This window comes from Neoarius graeffei, chromosome 9 (genome assembly GCF_027579695.1).
Source record: "Neoarius graeffei isolate fNeoGra1 chromosome 9, fNeoGra1.pri, whole genome shotgun sequence".
NCBI classification, from domain to species: Eukaryota; Metazoa; Chordata; class Actinopteri; order Siluriformes; family Ariidae; genus Neoarius; species Neoarius graeffei.
In genome coordinates this window covers 36,011,309-36,034,313 of record NC_083577.1, presented here as the reverse complement: position 1 = coordinate 36,034,313, position 23,005 = coordinate 36,011,309, and the positions used below count along the sequence as shown (strand labels likewise).

The 23,005-nt window shown below is 43.8% G+C and overlaps 1 protein-coding gene across 1 annotated transcript; it reads right to left on the bottom strand.

The window, feature by feature from the left end:
* Positions 1–1,529: 1,529 nt before the first annotated feature.
* On the bottom strand, positions 1,530–15,748 carry nepro (nucleolus and neural progenitor protein). The gene is made up of 9 exons (XM_060929377.1): positions 15,461–15,748; positions 15,079–15,233; positions 9,914–10,002; positions 7,833–7,961; positions 6,258–6,335; positions 5,759–6,129; positions 5,592–5,644; positions 2,062–2,312; positions 1,530–1,973 (listed from the first exon to the last, which is right to left on the bottom strand). Exons 1-9 carry the CDS (start codon positions 15,543–15,545, stop codon positions 1,574–1,576), a joined length of 1,611 nt encoding a protein of 536 aa, XP_060785360.1. The 5' UTR covers positions 15,546–15,748; the 3' UTR covers positions 1,530–1,573.
* Between the last annotated feature and the right edge of the window lie 7,257 nt (positions 15,749–23,005).

The window sequence follows — 23,005 nt, the reverse complement described above, 5'->3', positions numbered from 1 at the left end:
CAAAGCATATTTTTAGCCCACCCCCTTCAGCGTCCGAGGAAGACCAGATGCACTTCCTGTTCTCAGTAACCCTCACAAACTGTAAGTGAACTGAAAGTTTGTTTATTAAAATTTGGGTTATGCTGTAAAACCAATGTGACAATGTGGTATTAATGCACAAACGTGATGCTGAGGCATGCTCCCACTTCCTGTTTGGTGACGTCCTGCATATCAAAAATCTGAGGGAGATGTTACTTGGGCTTATCAAGATGCTGTGATCCAAAATTCTTTATAACTGGACAAAATGTATGTGAGAAGGGGGGTAAACCCTTTTTTGTTCAAATTTAAAATAGATGACTTCTTGTTTGGGCGGCACGGTGGTGTAGTGGTTAGCGCTGTCGCCTCACAGCAAGAAGGTCCTGGGTTCGAGCCCCATGGCCGGCAAGGGCCTTTCTGTGCGGAGTTTGCATGTTCTCCCCGTGCCCGTGTGGGTTTCCTCCGGGTGCTCCGGTTTCCCCCACAGTCCAAAGACATGCAGGTTAGGTTAACTGGTGACTCTAAATTGAGCGTAGGTGTGAATGTGAGTGTGAATGGTTGTCTGTGTCTATGTGTCAGCCCTGTGATGACCTGGCGACTTGTCCAGGGTGTACCCCGCCTTTTGCCCGTAGTCAGCTGGGATAGGCTCCAGCTTGCCTGCGACCCTGTAGAACAGGATAAAGCGGCTAGAGATAATGAGATGAGACTTCTTGTTTAGCAAATCATATGTTTTTTATACACTACTGTTCAAAAGTTTGGGGTCACCCAGACAATTTTGTGTTTTCCATGAAAAGTCACACTTTTATTTACCACCATAAGTTGTAAAATGAATAGAAAATATAGTCAAGACATTTTTCTGGCCATTTTGAGCATTTAATCGACCCCACAAATGTGATGCTCCAGAATCTGCTCAAAGGAAGGTCAGTTTTATAGCTTCTCTAAAGAGCTAAACTGTTTTCAGCTGTGCCAACATGATTGTACAAGGGTTTTCTAATCATCCATTAGCCTTCTGAGGCAATGAGCAAACACATTGTACCATTAGAACACTGGAGTGAGAGTTGCTGGAAATGGGCCTCTATACACCTATGGAGATATTGCACCAAAAACCAGACATTTGCAGCTAGAATAGTCATTTACCACATTAGCAATGTATAGAGTGGATTTCTGATTAGTTTAAAGTGATCTTCACTGAAAAGAACAGTGCTTTTCTTTCAAAAATAAGGACATTTCAAAGTGACCCCAAACTTTTGAACGGTAGTGTACATCAAGAACACTTAGCACCTTCAAATGTAGAGAAAGAAGAATAATGATTTGATGTTGAGCAGTTCAAAATGTAATAGTTAGCAGTTACAAACCCACTAATTTGTGAATTATAGCACCCTTTAGAGAGGATTTAGACAAAACATCTTGAAAACCCTTACAGTAGGTTGTGATCTTTCAACTACAAAGTTTGCAGAAAAATCCACATTGTAACAAATGCAGGCCTGTCAAACACAAAAATGTAGTCCAAAATCTTTCAGTAGTGTTGGTTTAATCATACATCTCTGTATTAAGAACACTATAAGCCAAAGCATGCAAAAAGATCATCGATCTCATTATTGTACACACTGCTAGATTCCAGTGACCTTGTCTCGGTCTTCGTTTTGCTTTCTTTTTGACTGAATGAGACATTGCTTCCTGACATCACGTCTTTACGTAAAGATGGAACTTTCGTGTACTTTCTGCATCCGTGTGATTTTGCTTTGACATTAAAAAGGTCTTTGGCTATTTGAGAGCGCATTCTGACTTTTCCAACTCGGCTCACGACACTTCCATAACGTCTCAAACGTGTAGTAAAACGTGTTCTGAAGTAACATTTTGCCCTCTTCTGAAGAAAAAGGGAAGGTCTTGCCAAGGAAATTCCTTTAAGCATCACATGGTGAACCCTCACCTGAAGCCTCCTCAGTGTCTTCTGCACACTGGATGTGAAAACAAAAAAATGATTAAGATCATAAAAGCAATAAAATTTACACGTTTAAAAAAAAAAAAAATGTTCTGCACAGGTACCTGATTCCCTCACGCTCCAAAGCCTTTATCTTCTGGAACCTGAGGAGTGTGAAGGCAAGATAGCGGCGTTCCTGATGCAGCTTGCTCCTCCTACACCAGCACATCATCTCTTCAAGATGTGTAGCCATATCCTTAACGGAGGATGCCGTCTTCAGCTTTTTCAAGAATATCCTCTTCCGATTGGGTACAGCTAGGCTGGAGGTACTCGGTTGTCTAGGAGATGCTGCCTTAATGAACACTTCAGCTGTACACTGACAGGAGGAACATCCAAACATAAATAAGGATGCCAAAACAAGAAATCAGTTTACCAAATGGGTTTTCTCAAGCACTTAATAGACCCCTTCGCAGTAAACGTCATTCATACGTAAGCGGAAATTGCACGCGCAGCCTGGACCCAAAAAAGACTCAAAAATGCCTAGTTGTTGTGTTGTCGGGTGTCAGAATCGTAGCAGTGATGGGGTTAAAATGTACAGAATTCCAGCAGGATCTCACCCATTCCAAAAAAAATCGCTGACGTCTATGACTACAAGCCATCAAACGTGTAGACTGGGATGAAAGCACTATCAAAAATGCGCGGGTTTGCAGCGCCCACTTCATCACAGGTAAGATCAGGCTATTTATTAAATCTTTTTTATTCTTTCTAGTCTTCGTTTATTGATGTAGCAAAATACTTCGGTAACGTTTGTCTGATTAGCTGGGTCATAGTTACACAATGTAATGAATATTGTTAGCATGTTAACTTAGCTTTGCATGCAGTTTTGTTTGTAGGAGAGGTCTCGCTTGACTCAAGCAGTCCAGATTTTGTGCCATCATTATTTGCGTATGCTGAAAATCACAATTTTAAAGCAAGGATGGAAAGGTAAAATTGTGTGCCCTCACTCTAAATGCCAACTTGCGTTGACTGCTCTAACCTAGCTCCCGCCCCGTTCAGTTTCATTTCTGCTCTCTGCCTCTCGCTTTTTACGCAGCTCTGATTTCTCTTAGCTGCACTCTTTACACTATCATTCCTTTCATGCCATTACCTCTTGCAAATTGCTGTTTAGTGTTGGTATTTGCTGTTGTAGCTAAAGCCACATTGCCATCACATCACTGGCATAATTTGATTAAAACAAAATGAATATGAATGTCCCATTGTTAATCAAGTTGTACATGCCCGCACATAACATAATCATATGCGTCTAAAGACTTGTAGGCACGAAGTTTTTCGTGGGTGTACACTGAAGTCTTGTCAATAAGGTACGAGTATATATCTGGCCATTGTATACCAGGGAACTTACTAACATCGTCCGTCCACTCTTTAATTAAATGCGGATCCGGTAGGCGATGTCCACTTGTTAGAGTTAACTTATTTATGTAGCATTCTCGATCTTGTAACGACAATTGTTTGGCATAATCTGACAGCTCATAATGCCGGTCTATGGGCAGCGCCATTGTTTCTGGGTCCAGGCTGCGTGCACATCCTGGCAACGGTCAGTTTGTTTACAAACATGCGAAGGGGTCTATACACTGGTGCTTTGGCCACAGCTTAAACCCTTATATTTAATCATGTTTGACTAATTTTTCCAGGTTTTGTACAAGTAAGAAAAAAAACAAAAACAAAAAAAAACACTATTGCACCTTTAAATCCTAGGCATTTTTTCCCCTTTAAACTAGAGCATAAATGAACCAAAATGCGCGGTCAATTGATATTGGTCATAATGCGACACTATTAATTTAAAGGAGAACTGAAGTCATTTTTAAACTTGCTTTATTTTTTAATTAACGTGTTATTCAATTACGTTTTCGGTTTTATGAACCTTATATCATGACTTGTATTGGCATATTATATTACACTTATCGGCCTTTTCGGTTTTGAGCCATGCCGTATGGTCCACAGCAGGCGCCGCTTATCTGCGCGACCTTCACGAGACTTGTGCGAGACTTCAAACATGAAGTGTCAGTGCCAGCATTTTGAAAACTCTTTACACAGCAGCCAGATCACCATATCATTCCAATTTAGATTAATTTTGAGATTTGCCAGCTTCATCAGTGATGGAGATTATTCCATACGACTTCAAACCATTGGTTAAATGAAGGAGGAAAAAAAAAAAAAAAACGCTTTCGGACACCAGTCCATCGCGCTGGTATTTACGTCATTACTGTCGCACAATTAAAATGTGCCAGATCAGTCGGCTGGTGGGTTTTCAAAATTATAAAATACATGCATGTATTTTTGTGATAAATCCATATTATACTGAGCGCATTTCCCACATTAATCAATACAAAGTATCTGCATCTTTCAGTTCTTTTAAATCAAGGCTGAATACTTTCTTCTTTGCCGCTGCCTTTTATTAAATCAAATTTGAGGCTTTTAATTTGATTTCTTTCAGTGTGACCGCAATGCACGATGGGATATACTGCTTTGGTTAGTGACCATCGTTGTACACTAGTTTTTGTGATGCATTGTGGGATACTTTGAGTGCACTATATAGGGTACAAATAATCCTCACTAAGGTTTCGGACAGCACTACAAAATGGCGTCCTCACTATATAGTGAGTGATTTTGAACACAGGGAAAACTTCCAGCTTGATTACGTCAGCATTCAAAGGAGGGTGCGTGCATCTTTTGACAACGTTGGCAGATGTTGGCCACTTTGATTTCCGCTGTACGTTTTACTTCCATCCTACGATGTCTTGCACAGGTCTCAGTGAATCTCGTTTACGGCCGTTGCTTTGACATATGGACTGATATATTACAGAGCATATTTCAAACACTCATAACTTGCTATAACAGTGACAAAATAGCTGCCAGAAATGCATTCCTATATTTAATAAAATGAGAAGTAGAATTTTGTTAATAAAAAAAAAAAATTTTGCCTTCAGTTCCCCTTTAGGGTGGCATGGTGGTGTAGTGGTTAGCGCTGTCGCCTCACAACAGGAAGGTCCGGGTTCGAGCCCCGTGGCCGGCGAGGGCCTTTCTGTGCGGAGTTTGCATGTTCTCCCTGTGTCCGCGTGGGTTTCCTCCGGGTGCTCCGGTTTCCCCCACAGTCCAAAGACATGCAGGTTAGGTTAACTGGTGACTCTAAATTGACCGTAGGTGTGAATGTGAGTGTGAATGGTTGTCTGTGTCTATGTGTCAGCCCTGTGATGACCTGGCGACTTGTCCAGGGTGTACCCCGCCTTTCACCCGTAGTCAGCTGGGATAGGCTCCGGCTTGCCTGCGACCCTGTAGAACAGGATAAAGCGGCTAGAGATAATGAGATGAGAGGAGCTCCCCTTTAAGTCTAATCTTTTTTTTTCCATGATGAACAAGTATACTCCTGAGTGTGTCACAGTTTAAGGACTTCTTGTCTTGACAAGTCCAACAGCTTTAAAGAAAGGACATATCTGGGATCATTTGAAATGGTCAACAATCCAATCCAGCTAACTCCGTAATCTACATATGAAGAGCGTGGCCCAGAGCAGTAAACCATTGCAGTAACTGCGATTTATTCTAATCCATCCATGGTGTATATATTTAAGTTCTCAGAAATTAAAATAAGTCTAGTAACCTGTTTGGAGGTTTGCTTCAGCATCGACTTTATGTCCAAATTTGAGGAAGATCCTACAGATGTGTGAAAAAGAAAGAAGACCGATAAATAACATGGAAAACAAACACAGAATTATTTGGACAGTTCATTTAAAAAACAAACAAATAAATAAATAAAATCTGACATACGAGAGCAAGGTGGACCTTGACGCAAAACGGCCCTCCCAAGATCGATATTAGATGTCATTTTCTCACTGGCTAGCATCTGCATCACCTGACTGTCGTTATCGTCGTCATCATCATCATCCTCTTCCTCACTTCCCTCCTCAAACAGCTTGTCTAGAAGAGTTTTTTTGGGTTTCTTCATCTTAAAGGGCTCTGGTGTACTCCTCTCCTTGAGCAGGTCAGAGTAAGAGGGGCCCAGAAATGCTGCCAGGTCTCCAGGCAGGGTAATGTCAGTGAGGAAGGCCATGGGTCGACATTGCACTACCTCGTGGAGCAGATCCATGATGCCTTGATAGACAGGCACCAGAGATCTCAGGATGCCTCTGAAAAATACCCTGCACACAATGAACGTAATGAGCAAAAACAGAGTTGACCTGCAGACTGATGTGTTACAACTTTTTTAATACCTTAAATTATTGTCAACATCTTCACAAACTGGCATGATCACGCCTCCTGAACTCACCACAGTCGACTGAGCATGCTCATCAGCACCAAGTTCAACACAATAAACTCCATCAAACGAAGATACTGCCTTGTCAATCTTTCAGGAGAAGAGTTAAGAAATTTTAGACCACAGAGCTGCCTCGATTCGGATTAGTCAGGTGTTGATTAAATTTTCCATAGCAGGGTGGCTTTAACAGTAGTGCCGGCTCCAAGTTTATTAATGTGAGCATTCTAATATAAAACAGCTCACTTATAGGAACTTGTATAGGGGATGTTCTACATACACTACATGGCCAAAAGTATGTGGACACCTGACCATCACACCCATATATGCTTGTTGAACATCCCATTGCAGATTTAGTCCTCCACTGCTGTTATAACAACAACTTCCGCTCCTCTGGGAAGCTTTCCACTATATTTTGAAGCACAGCTGTGGGAATTTGCCAAATCAGCCAGAAGAGCATGTTGGGAGGAGAGTCCTGGGGCAAATTTAGCGTTCCAGTTCATCCCAAAAGGTTGAGATCAGGGTTTTGTACAGGCCACTTGAGTTCTTCCACCCTGAACTGGGTAAACTGTCTTTATGAACCTCACTTTGTGCACAGGCACACTATCATGCTGGAACTGTTTGAGCCTTTTAGTTCCAGTGAAGGGAAATTTGTCACGCTACAACAAACAAAGACATTCTAGATGATCTTTGAGTCAAACTTTGCGAGAATGGTTTTATACATAGCTCTGATGATCAGGTGTCAAAGAACCTTTGACCAGAGCATGTAACTTAAGCCTAACTATAAGCAGATTAAAATGTGAAGAGAAAAAAAAAAAAAAGCATCTCATTGATATGGTGAAACTGTAAGATGATGTTTATTTTCCATTAATTTAGCATCATTTTACAATGACACTCAGGTGTCAGTAAGTTTTCCACCAAGGTGGAAAGGACTTCAGTTTCTCAGTTACACTACCGTTCAAAAGTTTGGGGTCACCCAGACAATTTTGTGTTTTCCATGAAAAGTCACACTTTTATTTACCACCATAAGCTGTAAAATGAATAGAAAATATAGTCAAGACATTTTTCTGGCCATTTTGAGCATTTAATCGACCCCATAAATGTGATGCTCCAGAAACTCAATCTGCTCAAAGGAAGGTCAGTTTTATAGCTTCTCTAAAGAGCTCAACTGTTTTCAGCTGTGCTAACATGATTGTACAAGGGTTTTCTAATCATCCATTAGCCTTCTGAGGCAATGAGCAAACACATTGTACCATTAGAACACTGGAGTGAGAGTTGCTGGAAATGGGCCTCTATACACCTATGGAGATATTGCACCAAAAACCAGACATTTGCAGCTAGAATAGTCATTTACCACATTAGCAATGTATAGAGTGGATTTCTGATTAGTTTAAAGTGATCTTCATTGAAAAGAACAGTGCTTTTCTTTCAAAAATAAGGACATTTCAAAGTGACCCCAAACTTTTGAACGGTAGTGTATATGACAGAGTTCAAAAGCCCTTCGTAAGAAATATACAAAGTCTATATTCGTGCATGGTAATATTCCTTGTACGTTACTAAAGCTGTATGCCTGTAAGCAATGAAGGATACGAGAAGGCTTTGATGCACTGGTCCAGGGTCCGACACAGGAGGCTGGAGGCTCCCAACAGTTTAAGACAAAACCATTCCAGCATGGGCTGACTGGGGACATCGCAATGTCCCACATCAACTCCCACAGTCCTGCACAGAGAACACATCAGGTCTATAAGCTGTGGGGAAACTATGGGGAAGCTCAACTGCCCCAAAAGGAAACTGATCCCACCTAACAGAGATAAAAGCAGGGTGTGAATGATGTGATCAACAAACAAAAGCCATCCTGTCAGAATGGATATTAACCACTACTTGGTTGGTTTCATTACTGACTGTATGGAGCACTTGCATGTGATGTCACAGCCGATCCAGATTGTGACAGACGCCATCTTGTCGGTCAAACGCCATATTTCCGCCTTCTACTTCTACCTTTTCTTCTGGAAAACCCTACTATATACAATTCTACTACAACGGCTGCGGCTACAAGCTCTCCCTACCTGTGCACGTTTATGTTTTTTGTGTGTATTTTTGCGTGTTGTTCGTCTGTACCGGACTTCAATATCCACTACAACCGTATGGACTTACTGGACATTGGTTTCCAGCAGAAAATGACGGTTTGTAGCGATTTCCATCGCATGCACAACATTCCGGACGAGATAGCGAGACCAGCGGGGTCTCCGTGGATTGTTATCGGAAGCAAAGCGAAGGAGGCGGCGCCGGGAGCAGAAGCAAAAGCAAGGCTGCAGAGCCTGCCTGTTGACTAAGCTCAGAAAACAGCTACTCAAATCTCCACTGCTAAGCCTCTACCTCTCCAACGTCAGATCCATGGTAAACAACACGGACGATTTGGAATTACAGCTGGAATTACCTTATTCTATTCTATAATCGGCTGGTCAGTGCTATACTCAATACTTAAGTGACTTACCCGTCCAATGAGGATTATTTTCTTGTTTACAAGATGCTGCGGCTGACAAATCCTGAATTTCTGTAAAGATAACTGTCCAGAGATTTATAAGCACACAGTGCTTCACCACTGAACAGCGAGTGAAAGTTGATGAGGTAATTATACACATCCGGGTATTCCGCTGGCAGTTCAATATCCACTGACACGGTCGTGAAAACTACGTCCAGTAAGCCATAAGGGTCACTAATCTGTAGATCGTTTATTTTAGACATATATCTAGTTATCTCTTCATTAGAAAAATGAGCCGTGTAGTCCGTCGGTTGAAATTGATCCATTCTGTACACGAGTGCAGCAGTATTCAGCTGTGTTTTTTACCGACAAGATGGCGGCTGTGTACTTTCTGGTCACGCGACTGCAAGATCTCTATTGTAGGGTTTTCCACCTTTTAAACGTTCCAAAATCAGAGACCCCCCATGTTCCTACATACTGCACACTCAGCCTTAAATGTGTCTTCAGGCAATACTTGTGATCTCACCAAAATAAGCAGTGATTTGTTTACTAGGAGAACAAATCAAAGGAGTCCGCAAATGAGAGTCTGAAATTAAACCGAATGCAGAATTCTGACTGGACTAAACTCTGACATTTTCATTCTCTCTTTATTTTTGGGTACTCCTTTATTTTAGACAGAAGCTATGAATTATGACATCAATCTTTAGATCTGCTTTTAGTTATAAAAAAAAAAAAGACAGAAAAATGGGGTGCAAGAGTCATAATTTTATCACTCACTCAGAAAAAGTGCAAATAAAATGGACAAATTACAGGTAAATCCAAATTCCAGTAGACGGCCTGGAAACTGGACTGTGCAGGGGAAAACTGAACAGTTGAAAGTCTTACTGTCTAACCCTACGTTCACACCAAACACGGCGAGAGTGCCAAAATGACCGGAAGTCAGTCATTCATTTTCGACATGAGCTAGCATCTCTCGGTGGGGAGACCGCTGGCTGCACAGGCGTCAGAATAAAGCTGAAGCCCACGCAATTTTACCATCATGAGCTATGACTCGGTTTGATGGTAACCAATCGGAATTTAGAAGTGCTCCGCTCTAAAGAATCCTACAGAACACAGTCATATAAATTTTGGTTCTATTTAAACTGTTCCCAACTGTTCTCATGCATTCTTTCATTTGTCATTGTTTTACCTCTGCATTTGGTTTGGGCATAGATCCTTCAGGTCTTGCAAAGCTTCCTGAAATTTCATTTCCTTTAGACGGTTAATGCATTGGTCAACCTACAGTGAATACAAAAGCAAACAACATGCAATTCCCTAAATCATAAGTACAACAACAGCTACAATTATCGACAGTCCATAATTAGACACCTTTTCAGATTTACCAATAAAAAAAAAAAAAAAAAAATCTTACAAAAGGTGAGTTTAAGTTATAACAGTTATTATTGGGGGGCGGCACGGTGGTGTAGTGGTTAGCGCTGTCGCCTCACAGCAAGAAGGTCTGGGTTCGAGCCCCGTGGCCGGCGAGGGCCTTTCTGTGTGGAGTTTGCATGTTCTCCCCGTGTCCGCGTGGGTTTCCTCCGGGTGCTCCGGTTTCCCCCACAGTCCAAAGACATGCAGGTTAGGTTAACTGGTGACTCTAAATTGACCGTAGGTGTGAATGTGAGTGTGAATGGTTGTCTGTGTCTATGTGTCAGCCCTGTGATGACCTGGCGACTTGTCCAGGGTGTACCCCGCCTTTCGCCCGTAGTCAGCTGGGATAGGCTCCAGCTCGCCTGCGACCCTGTAGAACAGGATAAAGCGGCTACAGATAATGAGATGAGATATTATTGGTTAATTAATCAGCCGGAAGACCCGCCTCGCCCTTTGATCTTGTCGTCTAATGACACAGCTCGTTACCTGAAAGAGAATTTTTTTTCAGCATGATCAGCAATTTGAGGAAAATCTGGACGTTATCGTCGCAGGTAAGCATGGTGGAAAGATCATGGATGTGTTTTTACTGATCAAATTCACAGATATTTCATGATATCTTTGTCGAAACCTACTTTGTTTCTTACTCTTTCATTTGACAGTCGCCATTTTGTATCTAAACGTGCGTTTGAGAAGTCAAGTGAGGTGTCGATAATAGTGATCACTTTCACCAGTGTCCACCATTATCGACACCCTGTGGAATTAAGTAACATTTACAACTGTTATGGATCGATCTTTGTGTAACACTGCTGAGGTACTTTAAAAAATAAGTGCGCTGGGATTTATAATAGTTGTTTTCTGATTCATAACAGAATGGAATATTTATAGAGTATTTGGAATCTGATTGCAATAAATAGAATTCAATCAGAATTAAATTCCTCACATGTAAAGAAAAAAAATACATGCTTGAAATAGATTTTTCTATTCCATTCAGAATTTTTTTTTTCAGTTTGTTGTAAATATCTACCACATACTACAATATCAGCAGACATTTTGTATTTTGGTTCGAGGAATGACATGCGACCTTTGACCTGGATGTTCATGTGGTTACAGTGTTAATTGCCTGTTGAGGTTTATTGGTAAACTACAAAACTAGAAATTAATACAAACAACAACGAATGATTAACAAAATGTGAGCTATGAAAATACTTAAAGTGGGTAGAAAGTGGAACAAAAAGATTGTCTGACAGGTTAAACATTATCAGTTCATTTCTTTACAAACATTAGAATTACTCTCATTTACGTAAACACCGACATCGATGTATTTACATAAAAGATATTTTGTACTAAATATAAAAGTCTATGTAAAACACATTTTAAATAAAAACTATGTTTTGTTAATACCACATACCGATTTTTTTTAAATAAGTAATCTGGATGTCGATAACGATGGACAAAGGGCGTCGATAAGGGTGGACAAAATATAAAAAAAGTCTATGTAAAACACATTTTAAATAAAAACTATGTTTTGTTAACTTAATAGCACATACCGATTTTTTAAAAATAAATAATCTGGATGTCGATAACGGTGGACAAAATATAAAAGTCTATGTAAAACACATTTTAAATAAAAAATATGTTTTGTGGGCGGCACGGTGGTGTAGTGGTTAGCGCTGTCGCCTCACAGCAAGAAGGTCTGGGTTCGAGCCCCGTGGCCGGCGAGGGCCTTTCTGTGCGGAGTTTGCATGTTCTCCCCGTGTCCGCGTGGGTTTCCCCCACAGTCCAAAGACATGCAGGTTAGGTTAACTGGCGACTCTAAGCCCATGTTTACATTAGACCGTATCAGCGGATCATCAGATTAACGTTTTTAAAACGATTAGTGTGCACACAGCAACACCAATACACGATTCGCGTGCACACAACAATACCAATACGCGGATACGCTCGGCTCCGCAGGCATCCTGCGCTCCAAATCACTCCGCCCTGAACAGCGAGTGCCCTCTGGAGGGTGCGCACTCCGGCCCTGCGCAGCTCACAGAGCGCGCGAGTGAAGCACACTAGCAGTGTTTTCGGGACTGAGCCGCTGTGTGTGTGATCCCAGCGCATATCACTTACCACTTGCAAGTGGAAGGATGGCAAGCCTAAAGACAATCATAACTACACAATGGGCAGTATTTGCATCAGTATTTGCAGTATTTTCATACTTTTATACTCTTTAATGAAAGGTGATACAAGGCGGAAGTCCGCGCCGTTTTTCAGCAGTCGCGTCACATGACCAACGCCAGCGAATCAGGAAGGTGGATGTCACAGTGACGTTGTCCAATGAGGACGCCAGCTAGAGCTCAGCACAGCGTATCCGCGTATCTCAATGTTTACACAGCACCGGACCAGACACGATCTGGATTGAATACGTGGACGCTGGCGGATTCCCGTTTCCCGGCGTTTCCAGGTGGTTTAATGTAAACGGACAGTGCATCTGTGAAGGAAACGAGACAGATACGGTCTAATGTAAACGTAGCCTAAATTGACTGTAGGTGTGAATGTAAGTGTGAATGGTTGTCTGTGTCTATGTGTCAGCCCTGTGATGACCTGGCGACTTGTCCAGGGTGTACCCCGCCTTTCGCCCGTAGTCAGCTGGGATAGGCTCCAGCTTGCCTGCGACCCTGTAGGACAGGATAAAGTGGCTAGAGATAATGAGATGAGAAATACGTTTTGTTAACTTAATACCACATACCGATTTTTTAAAATAAATAACCTGGATGTCGATAACGGAGGACAAAGGGCGTCGATAATGGTGGACAAAATATAAAAAAGTCTATGTAAAACATTTTAAATAAAAACTATGTTTTGTTAACTGAATACCACATACCGATTTTCATAGGCGCCAACTTCATGTCAACATTGGAGGGGTCAGAATTATGTTCTTGCACCGTGACGTCATGACGTCGGCAGTGTATGTAGTTGAATATCAAAGACTCAGTTGTAAGTCATTTTCATTCATTACTATTCACCATTGCAAGTGGGAAGCGCCCATTTTAACGATAACTTATTATGATGCATTAAAAAATCTCACGACTTTAAACATTGTATGAAACACAATTTATTCAATAAACAAATTTAGTTTCATGCAATTTTCTTTGAGATGAATTCGGCAGACAACTGTACATGAATGTAGTTTCTGTTAAGAGTTAATGGATATGACAAAGTTAATTTTAATCTTACTTACAAACTTTAACAACACATCTCTTTCATGGCGACGGAAATTAACAAGTAGGCAGTGAGAAAATCATATTCATGAACATGAGAAAATCATATTCACCCTAATAGCCCATCAGCCCTAAAACTTCGCAAAAACATCACTCCTTCTGTCACAAGCGCTGAACTCATTGGTAATTTTTTTCAAATCAATGTGGTCTGTATGTTCCTTGTGTGTGTAAAGAACAGCCAAGTGATTCAGTCTCGGAGCAGTCATGGTGCTCTGCAGGTAGGTCTTAAGTCTGCGCAAAGCACTAAAGGACGTGTAAATTTTGCGAAGTGCAACCTGTCAATCACTCACTGCCAACCATTGGAATATTGCAAGTGGAAAAGGGGGCGGGTCATGTCCGATCATAACATTTTAGGTGATGTTTCTATAGATTACTTATTTTGCATTCAAAGCTAGGCTATTATTTGTTTAGGTGGTTTCAATCGTCAGTTAACATGAGTTCATCTGTACTGTTTACTACTTTTTTCATTATTGGGGTGTTTTTGCCCCCCCCCCAAACTTTATCTTTGGGGGGTCAAAAAGGTCCGTGCCCCCCGCAGATGGCGCCAGTGCCGATTTTTTAAAATAAATAATCCGGATGTCGATAACTGTGGACAAAGGTGTCACGTGATCTGATACTCCAAGTAATCGGGAATCAACTAATTTTTTTTTCTAGTGGGAGTTTGAGCCGGCGGCACGGTGGTGTAGTGGTTAGCGCTGTCGCCTCACAGCAAGAAGGTCCTGGGTTCGAGCCCCGGGGTCGGCGAGGGCCTTTCTGTGTGGAGTTTGCATGTTCTCCCCGTGTCCGCGTGGGTTTCCTCCGGGTGCTCCGGTTTCCCCCACAGTCCAAAGACATGCAGGTTAGGTGAACTGGTGACTCTAAATTGACCGTAGGTGTGAATGTGAGTGTGAATGGTTGTCTGTGTCTATGTGTCAGCCCAGTGATGACCTGGCGACTTGTCCAGGGTGTACCCCGCCTTTCACCCGTAGTCAGCTGGATAGGCTCCAGCTTGCCTGCGACCCTGTAGAAGGATAAAGCAGCTAGAGATAATGAGATGAGATGAGATATATGGCGGCACGGTGTAGTGGTTAGTGCTGTCGCCTCACAGCAAGAAGGTCCTGGGTTCGAGCCCCGGGGTCGGCGAGGGCCTTTCTGTGTGGAGTTTGCATGTTCTCCCCGTGTCCGCGTGGGTTTCCTCCGGGTGCTCCGGTTTCCCCCACAGTCCAAAGACATGCAGGTTAGGTTAACTGGTGACTCTAAATTGACCGTAGGTGTGAATGTGAGTGTGAATGGTTGTCTGTGTCTATGTGTCAGCCCTGTGATGACCTGGCGACTTGTCCAGGGTGTACCCCGCCTTTCGCCCGTAGTCAGCTGGGATAGGCTCCAGCTTGCCTGCGACCCTGTAGAAGGATAAAGCGGCTAGAGATAATGAGATGAATGAGATGAGTTTGAGCCGTTATTCATGCACAGTTTACATACTGAAAGTCTTTTCTACTTCCGCAATGGATCGTTAAGTTGTGGATAATTTTAGCCGCCGCTCGAGTCCTTGATTTCAGAAGCGCTCTGTGCTCCCGGGGACCCTCGAGTCTGAGGAAGGGGCTGATCAGGGGGATGAGGGGTGTTGAGAGCAGGGAAAACACGAGTCAGTAGTGTGAGTCGGGGCGCGGATGAGCGCTTGTGATTGAGATGAGATAAAGCGGACCTGCTTGATGGCCCGGAAGGGTTTGTGTTGCCTCAACCTGCTGTTCTGCACATACAGCAGCTCCTGGAGCACGCGCGTCTCTGCGTGCAGCACGCGGCTGTCCAGCAGCTTCAGCGCGCGCGCACACCGCTCCACCACAGCTTCCGCTAGAGCCGCTGCAATAGAAACAACACGCTATAGGTCAAGCAGCACATCACGGGACACACACACACACACACGGTAACCAAGATACGATACTAACACCAACGGTAATCTTTTATTTATTTTTTTCATGCTGTACCCCACGTGTGTATCACTCACATACAAACACAGTCTAAACAGAATACGTCCAATCACTGTCTCACACTATATCTACACTACTCTATACAACACAAGACAATACCTGTCCTGGTGTTAAAAGTGATTCGACAAGCCGCAGCAGCACCTGGACACGGAATGTTCACTTTATTCCAGGGTTCAACCGCCATGTTGTTTCAAGGCGACCAGGAACTGGAAAGGTTACACACGACACATCTCCACGGTTGCCAGATCCCTCTTCTATAATCCCCTTCAAAAAGGAACAGTCCACCGTACTTCCATAATGAAATATGCTCTTATCTGAATTGAGACGAGCTGCTCCGTACCTCTCCGAGCTTTGCGCGACCTCCCAGTCAGTCAGACGCGCTGTCACTCCTGTTAGTGCCCTGTCACACTACGACGTTCTCACCAGCGTTCGAGTAACGTGTTGCGAAACGCAGAGGAACGTCGAGAACGTTAGAAAAAAGTTACAAGAAAGTTAGACGAGCGTCGGCAAACGTTGGGGGACGTCGGCGAACGTTGAGGGTGAAAAATAGTTTTGGGTGTGCACAAAAATTCAGGACGTTCTATCAAAACGCTACTTACACGTTAGAGGAACGTTACACGAAAGTTTGCGGGCGTTACTTGAACGTTACTCGAAAGTCAGGACGTTCCCTGGACGCTAGGCGGACGCCGGCCCATCAGGGTCGAGTGTCCAGCGCGTGCCTAGCGCTTGGGTAACGCTTGCCTAACGCCTGTGTAACGTCCATCGAACGTCTGTCCAGCGTGTCGCCAACGTTTTTCAGCGTTCGTCAGCGTTCGCCGAGCGTTCTTAACGCTCATGTAACGCTCTTTCAACATCTTTCTAACGTCTGTCAGCGTTCTGAATTTTTCCAGCGTCTGTGTAACGTCCATGTAGCATCCTTGTAACGCGCCTGTAACCTACTGGTAGCGTTCAGGAGCATTTGGCAGGCACTTGCCAGAAATATATTTAAAGGGGCTTGCAGAGGCCACCGACAGTCCTGTTGGAACTTTCACAGAGTGAAGACTTCAGAACAATGACAGACCAAGAGAAACGCCAGTATGCTGTTGCTGCTCTTATGCATCACAACAACCTGGTTGAAATGGTGGTTGAAATGGAAGTGATGCACTCTGGCCAAAAGCCCCCCCTTTTATACTGCGCGTCCAGCCGCAGGTTGGCGAAACGTAACAGGAACGTCACACAAACGCTCCACGCGTTACTCGAACGCTACAGGAACGCTAGGCAGACGCTGTGGAAACGTCGAGAACGTCAGCTAGACGCTGGACAAACGTCGAGAACGTTACCTGGACGCAAGGCAGACGCTACCCAAACGCTACGATAACGCTATCAAAGCGCTGTGGACGCTATGAGAACGCTAGGTTTTGCTGCTATTTTCGACCACAAACGTCGCCTGACACTGAGGGAACGTTGGCTGAGCGTTACCCAAGCGTTACAAGAACGTTACAACATCGTTGACCTAGAAACTTAATTTGAAGAACGTCGACGTTCCCCGGCGTTTCTCAAATTTTTAAAAACGCAACCAAACGTCGAACAAAACGCTATAGTGTGACAGGGCCATTAGCAATGTAGCTAGGCTCAGCATGGCCAACGGTATTTTTTGGGGCTGTAGTTAGATGCGACCAAACTCTTCCGCGTTTTTCCTGTTTACATAGGTTTATATGACCAGTGATATGAAACAAGTTCAGTTGCACAAATTGAAACGTGGCGATTTTCTATGCTATGGAAAGTCCGCACTATAATGACAGGCGTACTAACACCTTCTGCGCGCTTTGGCAGCGCATTGATACGGAGCTCAGATATCAATGCGCTGCCGAAGCGCGCAGAAGGTGTTAGTACGCCTGTCATTATAGTGCCGACTTTCCATAGCATAGAAAATCGCCACGTTTCAATTTGTGTAACTGAACTTGTTTCATATCACTGGTCATATAAACCTATGTAAACAGGAAAAACGCGGAAGAGTTTGGTCGCATCTAACTACAGCCCCAAAAAATACCGTTGGCCATGCTGAGCCTAGCTACATTGCTAACAGGAGTGACAGCGCGTCTGACTGACTGGGAGGTCGCGCAAAGCTCGGAGAGGTACGGAGCAGCTCGTCTCAATTCAGATAACAGCATATTTCATTATGGAAGTACGGTGGACTGTTCCTTTAAATCCAGAAATCAGATTCACTGTAAACACTAGGACATCACAGATTAGTATACATACATACAGGACAATTTTTCCCCGATGGAATACAATTTTTTTCGCGGTCCAAATCCTGCACTCCGATTGGCTGGCGGGGAGTTACGGACCTCTGGCTACTCGCTCGTTCACAACAACAGCAAACATAGTAGCTTTTTTTTTTGTCAACATTTATCTTTTTTTTAATAAGATTTATTTATAAGTATCAAAAACCTTATACATTTTTGTCAGCATTTCTCAGGAGAATAGCATTAATTTTACATGATGGATAGCGATAACGACAGTGTTCACAGCGAAAGCGAGTTTTACTACCCTGAGGAAGAAGAAATAAAAGAAAACATTTCAGGAGAAAGCTAAAAACCTCTAACTTGCTAACGCCGAGCAAAAACATGTCTGAATCCTGAATGACTCCTATTTGTATAAATAGGGAACTACATATATAGGCGGCAAAATGTAGTTTTTTTTTCCTGCCATGGAAGTGCACTTGTATACCGAGGAGGAAGCCATTTGCATTACAGCCGTGAATGAGGATTCAAAATGGCGGCTCGGCTCGGTTTTCCCTTTCGGGCGCTCTCGTTTTCTGTTAGAATTTGGTAAAGAAAAAAACAAATATATTCAGTGTTGCCAGATTGGGCGTTTTTGAATTCTACTTTGCGGGCAAAAAATGGCTTGGGCTGGTTGACAAAAATTGGGCGGGTTTGACGTTAGTTCGGCGGGTTTTTATCAGATGTTTATAAATATTTCGCACCAACGTTCTGTGTGAGAATGCAGCCAGAGACACTTATATAGCCTAAAGGCCAATTTATGCTGACAACGCAGTCCTCGCAGATAGCGTCGCAGACAGTGTCTGCGTAGCCCCCCCCACCTTCGCAGACGCTTTGCGCGCACCTCCCCAAAAATTGTGACCACCGCAGAAGCCTCGCAGACAGCGTCGCAGACAAGAGGGCTCTGATTGGTCCACTCTACATCCGCTGTACATGCACTTCCGCTTTCCTACTTTCCCGGTTTGTTTTGTTTTCATGACCGGCACTTTTAAAAACATGAGCGAAGATGGAGCAGCACGAAGAGCGGTTGATTGAGGAAGTATGTACATCTATACGACTCCAGTTCTAGTCATTATAAAAAAAAAAAGTTCTAGTCATTATAAGTAACCAGAGGATAAACACTCCACTAACCACACCCACCAACTACTCCTAGCGACTTCGCGCCCCCTTGCGTTGTGCCGGTGAATAACATCGCGCACGCCTATTACTCCCCGCTCAACAATAAATTACAACTGTCTGCGAAAAGCTATCTGCGAAAGCCTTGTCGCAAGAGCATGTAGAGGCCTTTAGAAGGACTTTGATGCAGCACATCTACAGTGAGAGTAAAAAGTATTTGATCCCTTGCTGATTTTGTTGGTTTGCCCACTAATAAAGACATGATCATTCTATACTTTTAATGGTAGATGTATTCTAACATGGAGAGACAGAATATCAAAACGAAAATCCAGAAAATAACTTTAAAGAATATATTTTAATTGATTTGTATTTCATTGAGGGAAATAAGTATTTGATCCCTCTAGCCAAAAGCATTTAATACTTGGTGGCAAAGCCTTTGTTTGCAAGCACAGCGGACAGACGTTTGTTGTAGTTAACCACAAGGTTAGCACACATATCAGGGGAAATTGTGGCCCACTCTTCTTTGCAGATCCTCTCTAAATCATTAAGGTTGGTGGGCTGTCGCTTGGCAACTCGGACCTTCAGCTCCCTCCATAGATTTTCGATTGGATTGAGGTCCGGAGACTGACTGGGCCACTCCATGACCTTAATGTGGTTCTTTTTGAGCCACTCCTTTGTTGCCTTTGCTGTATGCTTCGGGTCGTTGTCATGTTGGAAGACCCAACCACGGCCCATTTTCAACTTCCTGGCAGAGGGGAGGAGGTTGTCCCTCAGGACTGCACAGTACATGGCTCCATCCATCTTCCCACTGATGCGGTGAAGTAGCCCTGTGCCCTTGGCAGAGAAACACCCCCAAAACATAATGCTTCCACCTCCATGCTTGACGGTGGGCACAATGTTCCTGGGGTCATAGGCAGCATTTTTCTTCCTCCACACATGACGAGTAGAGTTTAGGCCAAATAGTTCAATTTTGGGGGGCGGCACGGTGGTGTAGTGGTTAGCGCTGTCGCCTCACAGCAAGAAGGTCCTGGGTTCGAGCCCCGGGGCCGGCGAGGGCCTTTCTGTGCGGAGTTTGCATGTTCTCCCCGTGTCCGCATGGGTTTCCTCCGGGTGCTCCGGTTTCCCCCACAGTCCAAAGACATGCAGGTTAGGTTAACTGGTGACTCTAAATTGACCGTAGGTGTGAGTGTGAATGGTTGTCTGTGTCTATGTGTCAGCCCTGTGATGACCTGGCGACTTGTCCAGGGTGTACCCTGCCTTTCGCCCGTAGTCAGCTGGGATAGGCTCCAGCTTGCCTGCGACCCTGTAGAACAGGATAAAGCGGCTAGAGATGATGAGATGAGTTCAATTTTGGTCTCGTCTGACCACAGACCCTTCTCCCAATCACTTTGTACATCTTTGAGGTGATCATTGGCATACTTTAGGCGGGCCTCCACATGTGCCTTCTTAAGCAGGGGTACCTTTCGGGCACTGCAGGATTTTAATCCATTGCGGCACAAAGTGTTGCCAATTGTTTTCCTGGTGACTGTGGTCCCAGCTGCCTTGAGGTCATTCACTAACTCTCGCTGTGTGGTTGCAGGCTGATTTCTCACAGTTCTCATGATCATTGCCACCCCACGAGGTGAAATCTTCTGTGGAGCACCAGACCAAGGTCTATTGATGGTCATGTTATACTTCTTAAATTTTCTCACAATTGCACCAGTGGTTGTTACTTTAATACCCAGCATCTTGCTAATGTTTTTGTAGCCAATTCCAGATTTGTGCAGGTCAACAATCCTGTCTCTGAGGTCCTGAGAGAGTTCTTTGGTCTTACCCATGTTGGAGAGTTTGGAATTTGTCTGATTGTCTGATTCTGTGAACAGGTGTCTTTCATACAGGTGATTAGTTAGAACAGGTGTCTTCAATTCAGGTAACAAGTTGATTGGGAGTGTCTAACTGGTCTGTGAAAGCCAGAACTCCTAATGCATACTAGGGGATCAAATACTTATTTCCCTCAATGAAATACAAATCAATTAATATATATTCTTTAAAGTTATTTTCTGGATTTTCTTTTTGATATTCTGTCTCTCCATGTTAGAATACATTTACCATTAAAAGTAGAGAATGATCATGTCTTTATTAGTGGGCAAACCAACAAAATCAGCAAGGGATCAAATACTTTTTACTCTCACTGTATGTACTATCTACGTCCACTAGTCTACATCCAATCCAATCCATATTAAACACTTCTGTGAGCCAATCAGAGATCGCGGGCATCACACGACACAGAGTGCAGTTAGTGAACGACGGCTAGTCAAGATGCCAAAGTGGGCAAAATACAAAAAAAAAGTACAGTATCAGGATAACAGATGAAGAAAATACATGGATGTAGACAAAAATAAATTAAGCAGAATAACTAGGCCTATAAAATTAATAAAACAAACAGGATAAATAAAGGCGGCACGGTGGTGTAGTGGTTAGCGCTGTCGCCTCACAGCAAGAAGGTCCGGGTTTGAGCCCCGTGGCCGGCGAGGGCCTTTCTGTGCGGAGTTTGCATGTTCTCCCCGTGTCCGCATGGGTTTCCTCCGGGTGCTCCGGTTTCCCCCACAGTCCAAAGACATGCAGGTTAGGTTAACTGGTGACTCTAAATTGACCGTAGGTGTGAATGTGAGTGTGAATGGTTGTCTGTGTCTATGTGTCAGCCCTGTGATGACCTGGCGACTTGTCCAGGGTGTACCCCGCCTTTCGCCCGTAGTCAGCTGGGATAGGCTCCAGCTTGCCTGCGACCCTGTAGGACAGGATAAAGCGGCTAGAGATAATGAGATGAGATGAAAAATAAACTAGAAAAGCACTAAGAGCACAGACCTCCGCCAAGAATCCTTTAAAAAAATCCGGGATCCAGAAGGTGATCCGGATCACCGCCAAAATTTAATGGATTGTTACTTGTGCCCAGTCACACCTCTGGAAAAAATTTCAGAGCAATCCGTTCATTACTTTTTCCGTAATGTTGCTAACAGACAAACCAACAAACAAACAAACCAACGCTACCGAAAACATAACCTCCTTGGCGGAGGTAATAACCTCAGCAATGCAGATGTTAGATATACAGGTAGTCGTCGACTTACGACTGCGTTTGGTTACGACTGACCGGTTGTAAACCGATCTGGTCGTAAGTCGGCCTATGTTAAATGAACGTAAGTATATTGTGATGTGTAATGATATTGTAATCATCTTAAAGTCTTATTTTATCAACATTTTCTTATTTCATTACCTTGGCTCATTATTTGGTTTAAGTCAAACACTGCATACTACACTGCGTACAGTACAATTCGTTTAATATGTGCAAAACAACAAATACGAAATACACGTGTGAAAAATAGAAAACATTTTAGTTTGAAACATACCAAAATACAAATGTAAAACATAGCAAAATACAAAATTTAGTGACCGCTGGCATCACTGGTGCTTGGCTGTGGGTCATCTATGTCATCATCAGCTGTTGCAGCGCTCGGGCTGGCGGGAGGATTTGCTCGTTTCATAAACCAGGAGCTGGGGCGGAAACTGTATGACGGAGTGCGCGAGGGAGTGCGAGAGAGACTGCGCATGTGCCTGGAGCTGGGGCGGAAACTGTTGTACGTGGCGAGAGGCGCTGCCGGGAGCTGGGGCGGAAACTGTCGTACGCTCAGCTGGGAAACACTCGCCAGTCATAACCAGACGGTCGTAAAGTCGATCGGTCGTAAGTCGCATAGGTCGTAAGTCGACGACTACCTGTACATCGTAGCCTATCATCTCATCTCATCTCATCATCTCTAGCCGCTTTATCGTGTTCTACAGGGTCGCAGGCAAGCTGGAGCCTATCCCAGCTGACTATGGGCGAAAGGCGGGGACACCCTGGACAAGTCGCCAGGTCATCACAGGGCTGACACATAGACACAGACAACCATTCACACTCACATTCACACCTACGCTCAATTTAGAGTCACCAGTTAACCTAACCTGCATGTCTTTGGACTGTGGGGGAAACCGGAGCACCCGGAGGAAACCCACGCGGACACGGGGAGAACATGCAAACTCCGCACAGAAAGGCCCTCGCCGGCCACGGGGCTCGAACCCAGACCTTCTTGCTGTGAGGCGACAGCGCTAACCACTACACCACCGTGCCGCCCATAGCCTAACATAGCCTACATAATATTATGCGTGTGCGTCACCTACTGGTGCATGTAGGATTCAGAACACAGCAGATGATTGCCAAGTTATAATCTGATTCAACCATACGGAGCCGAGTACC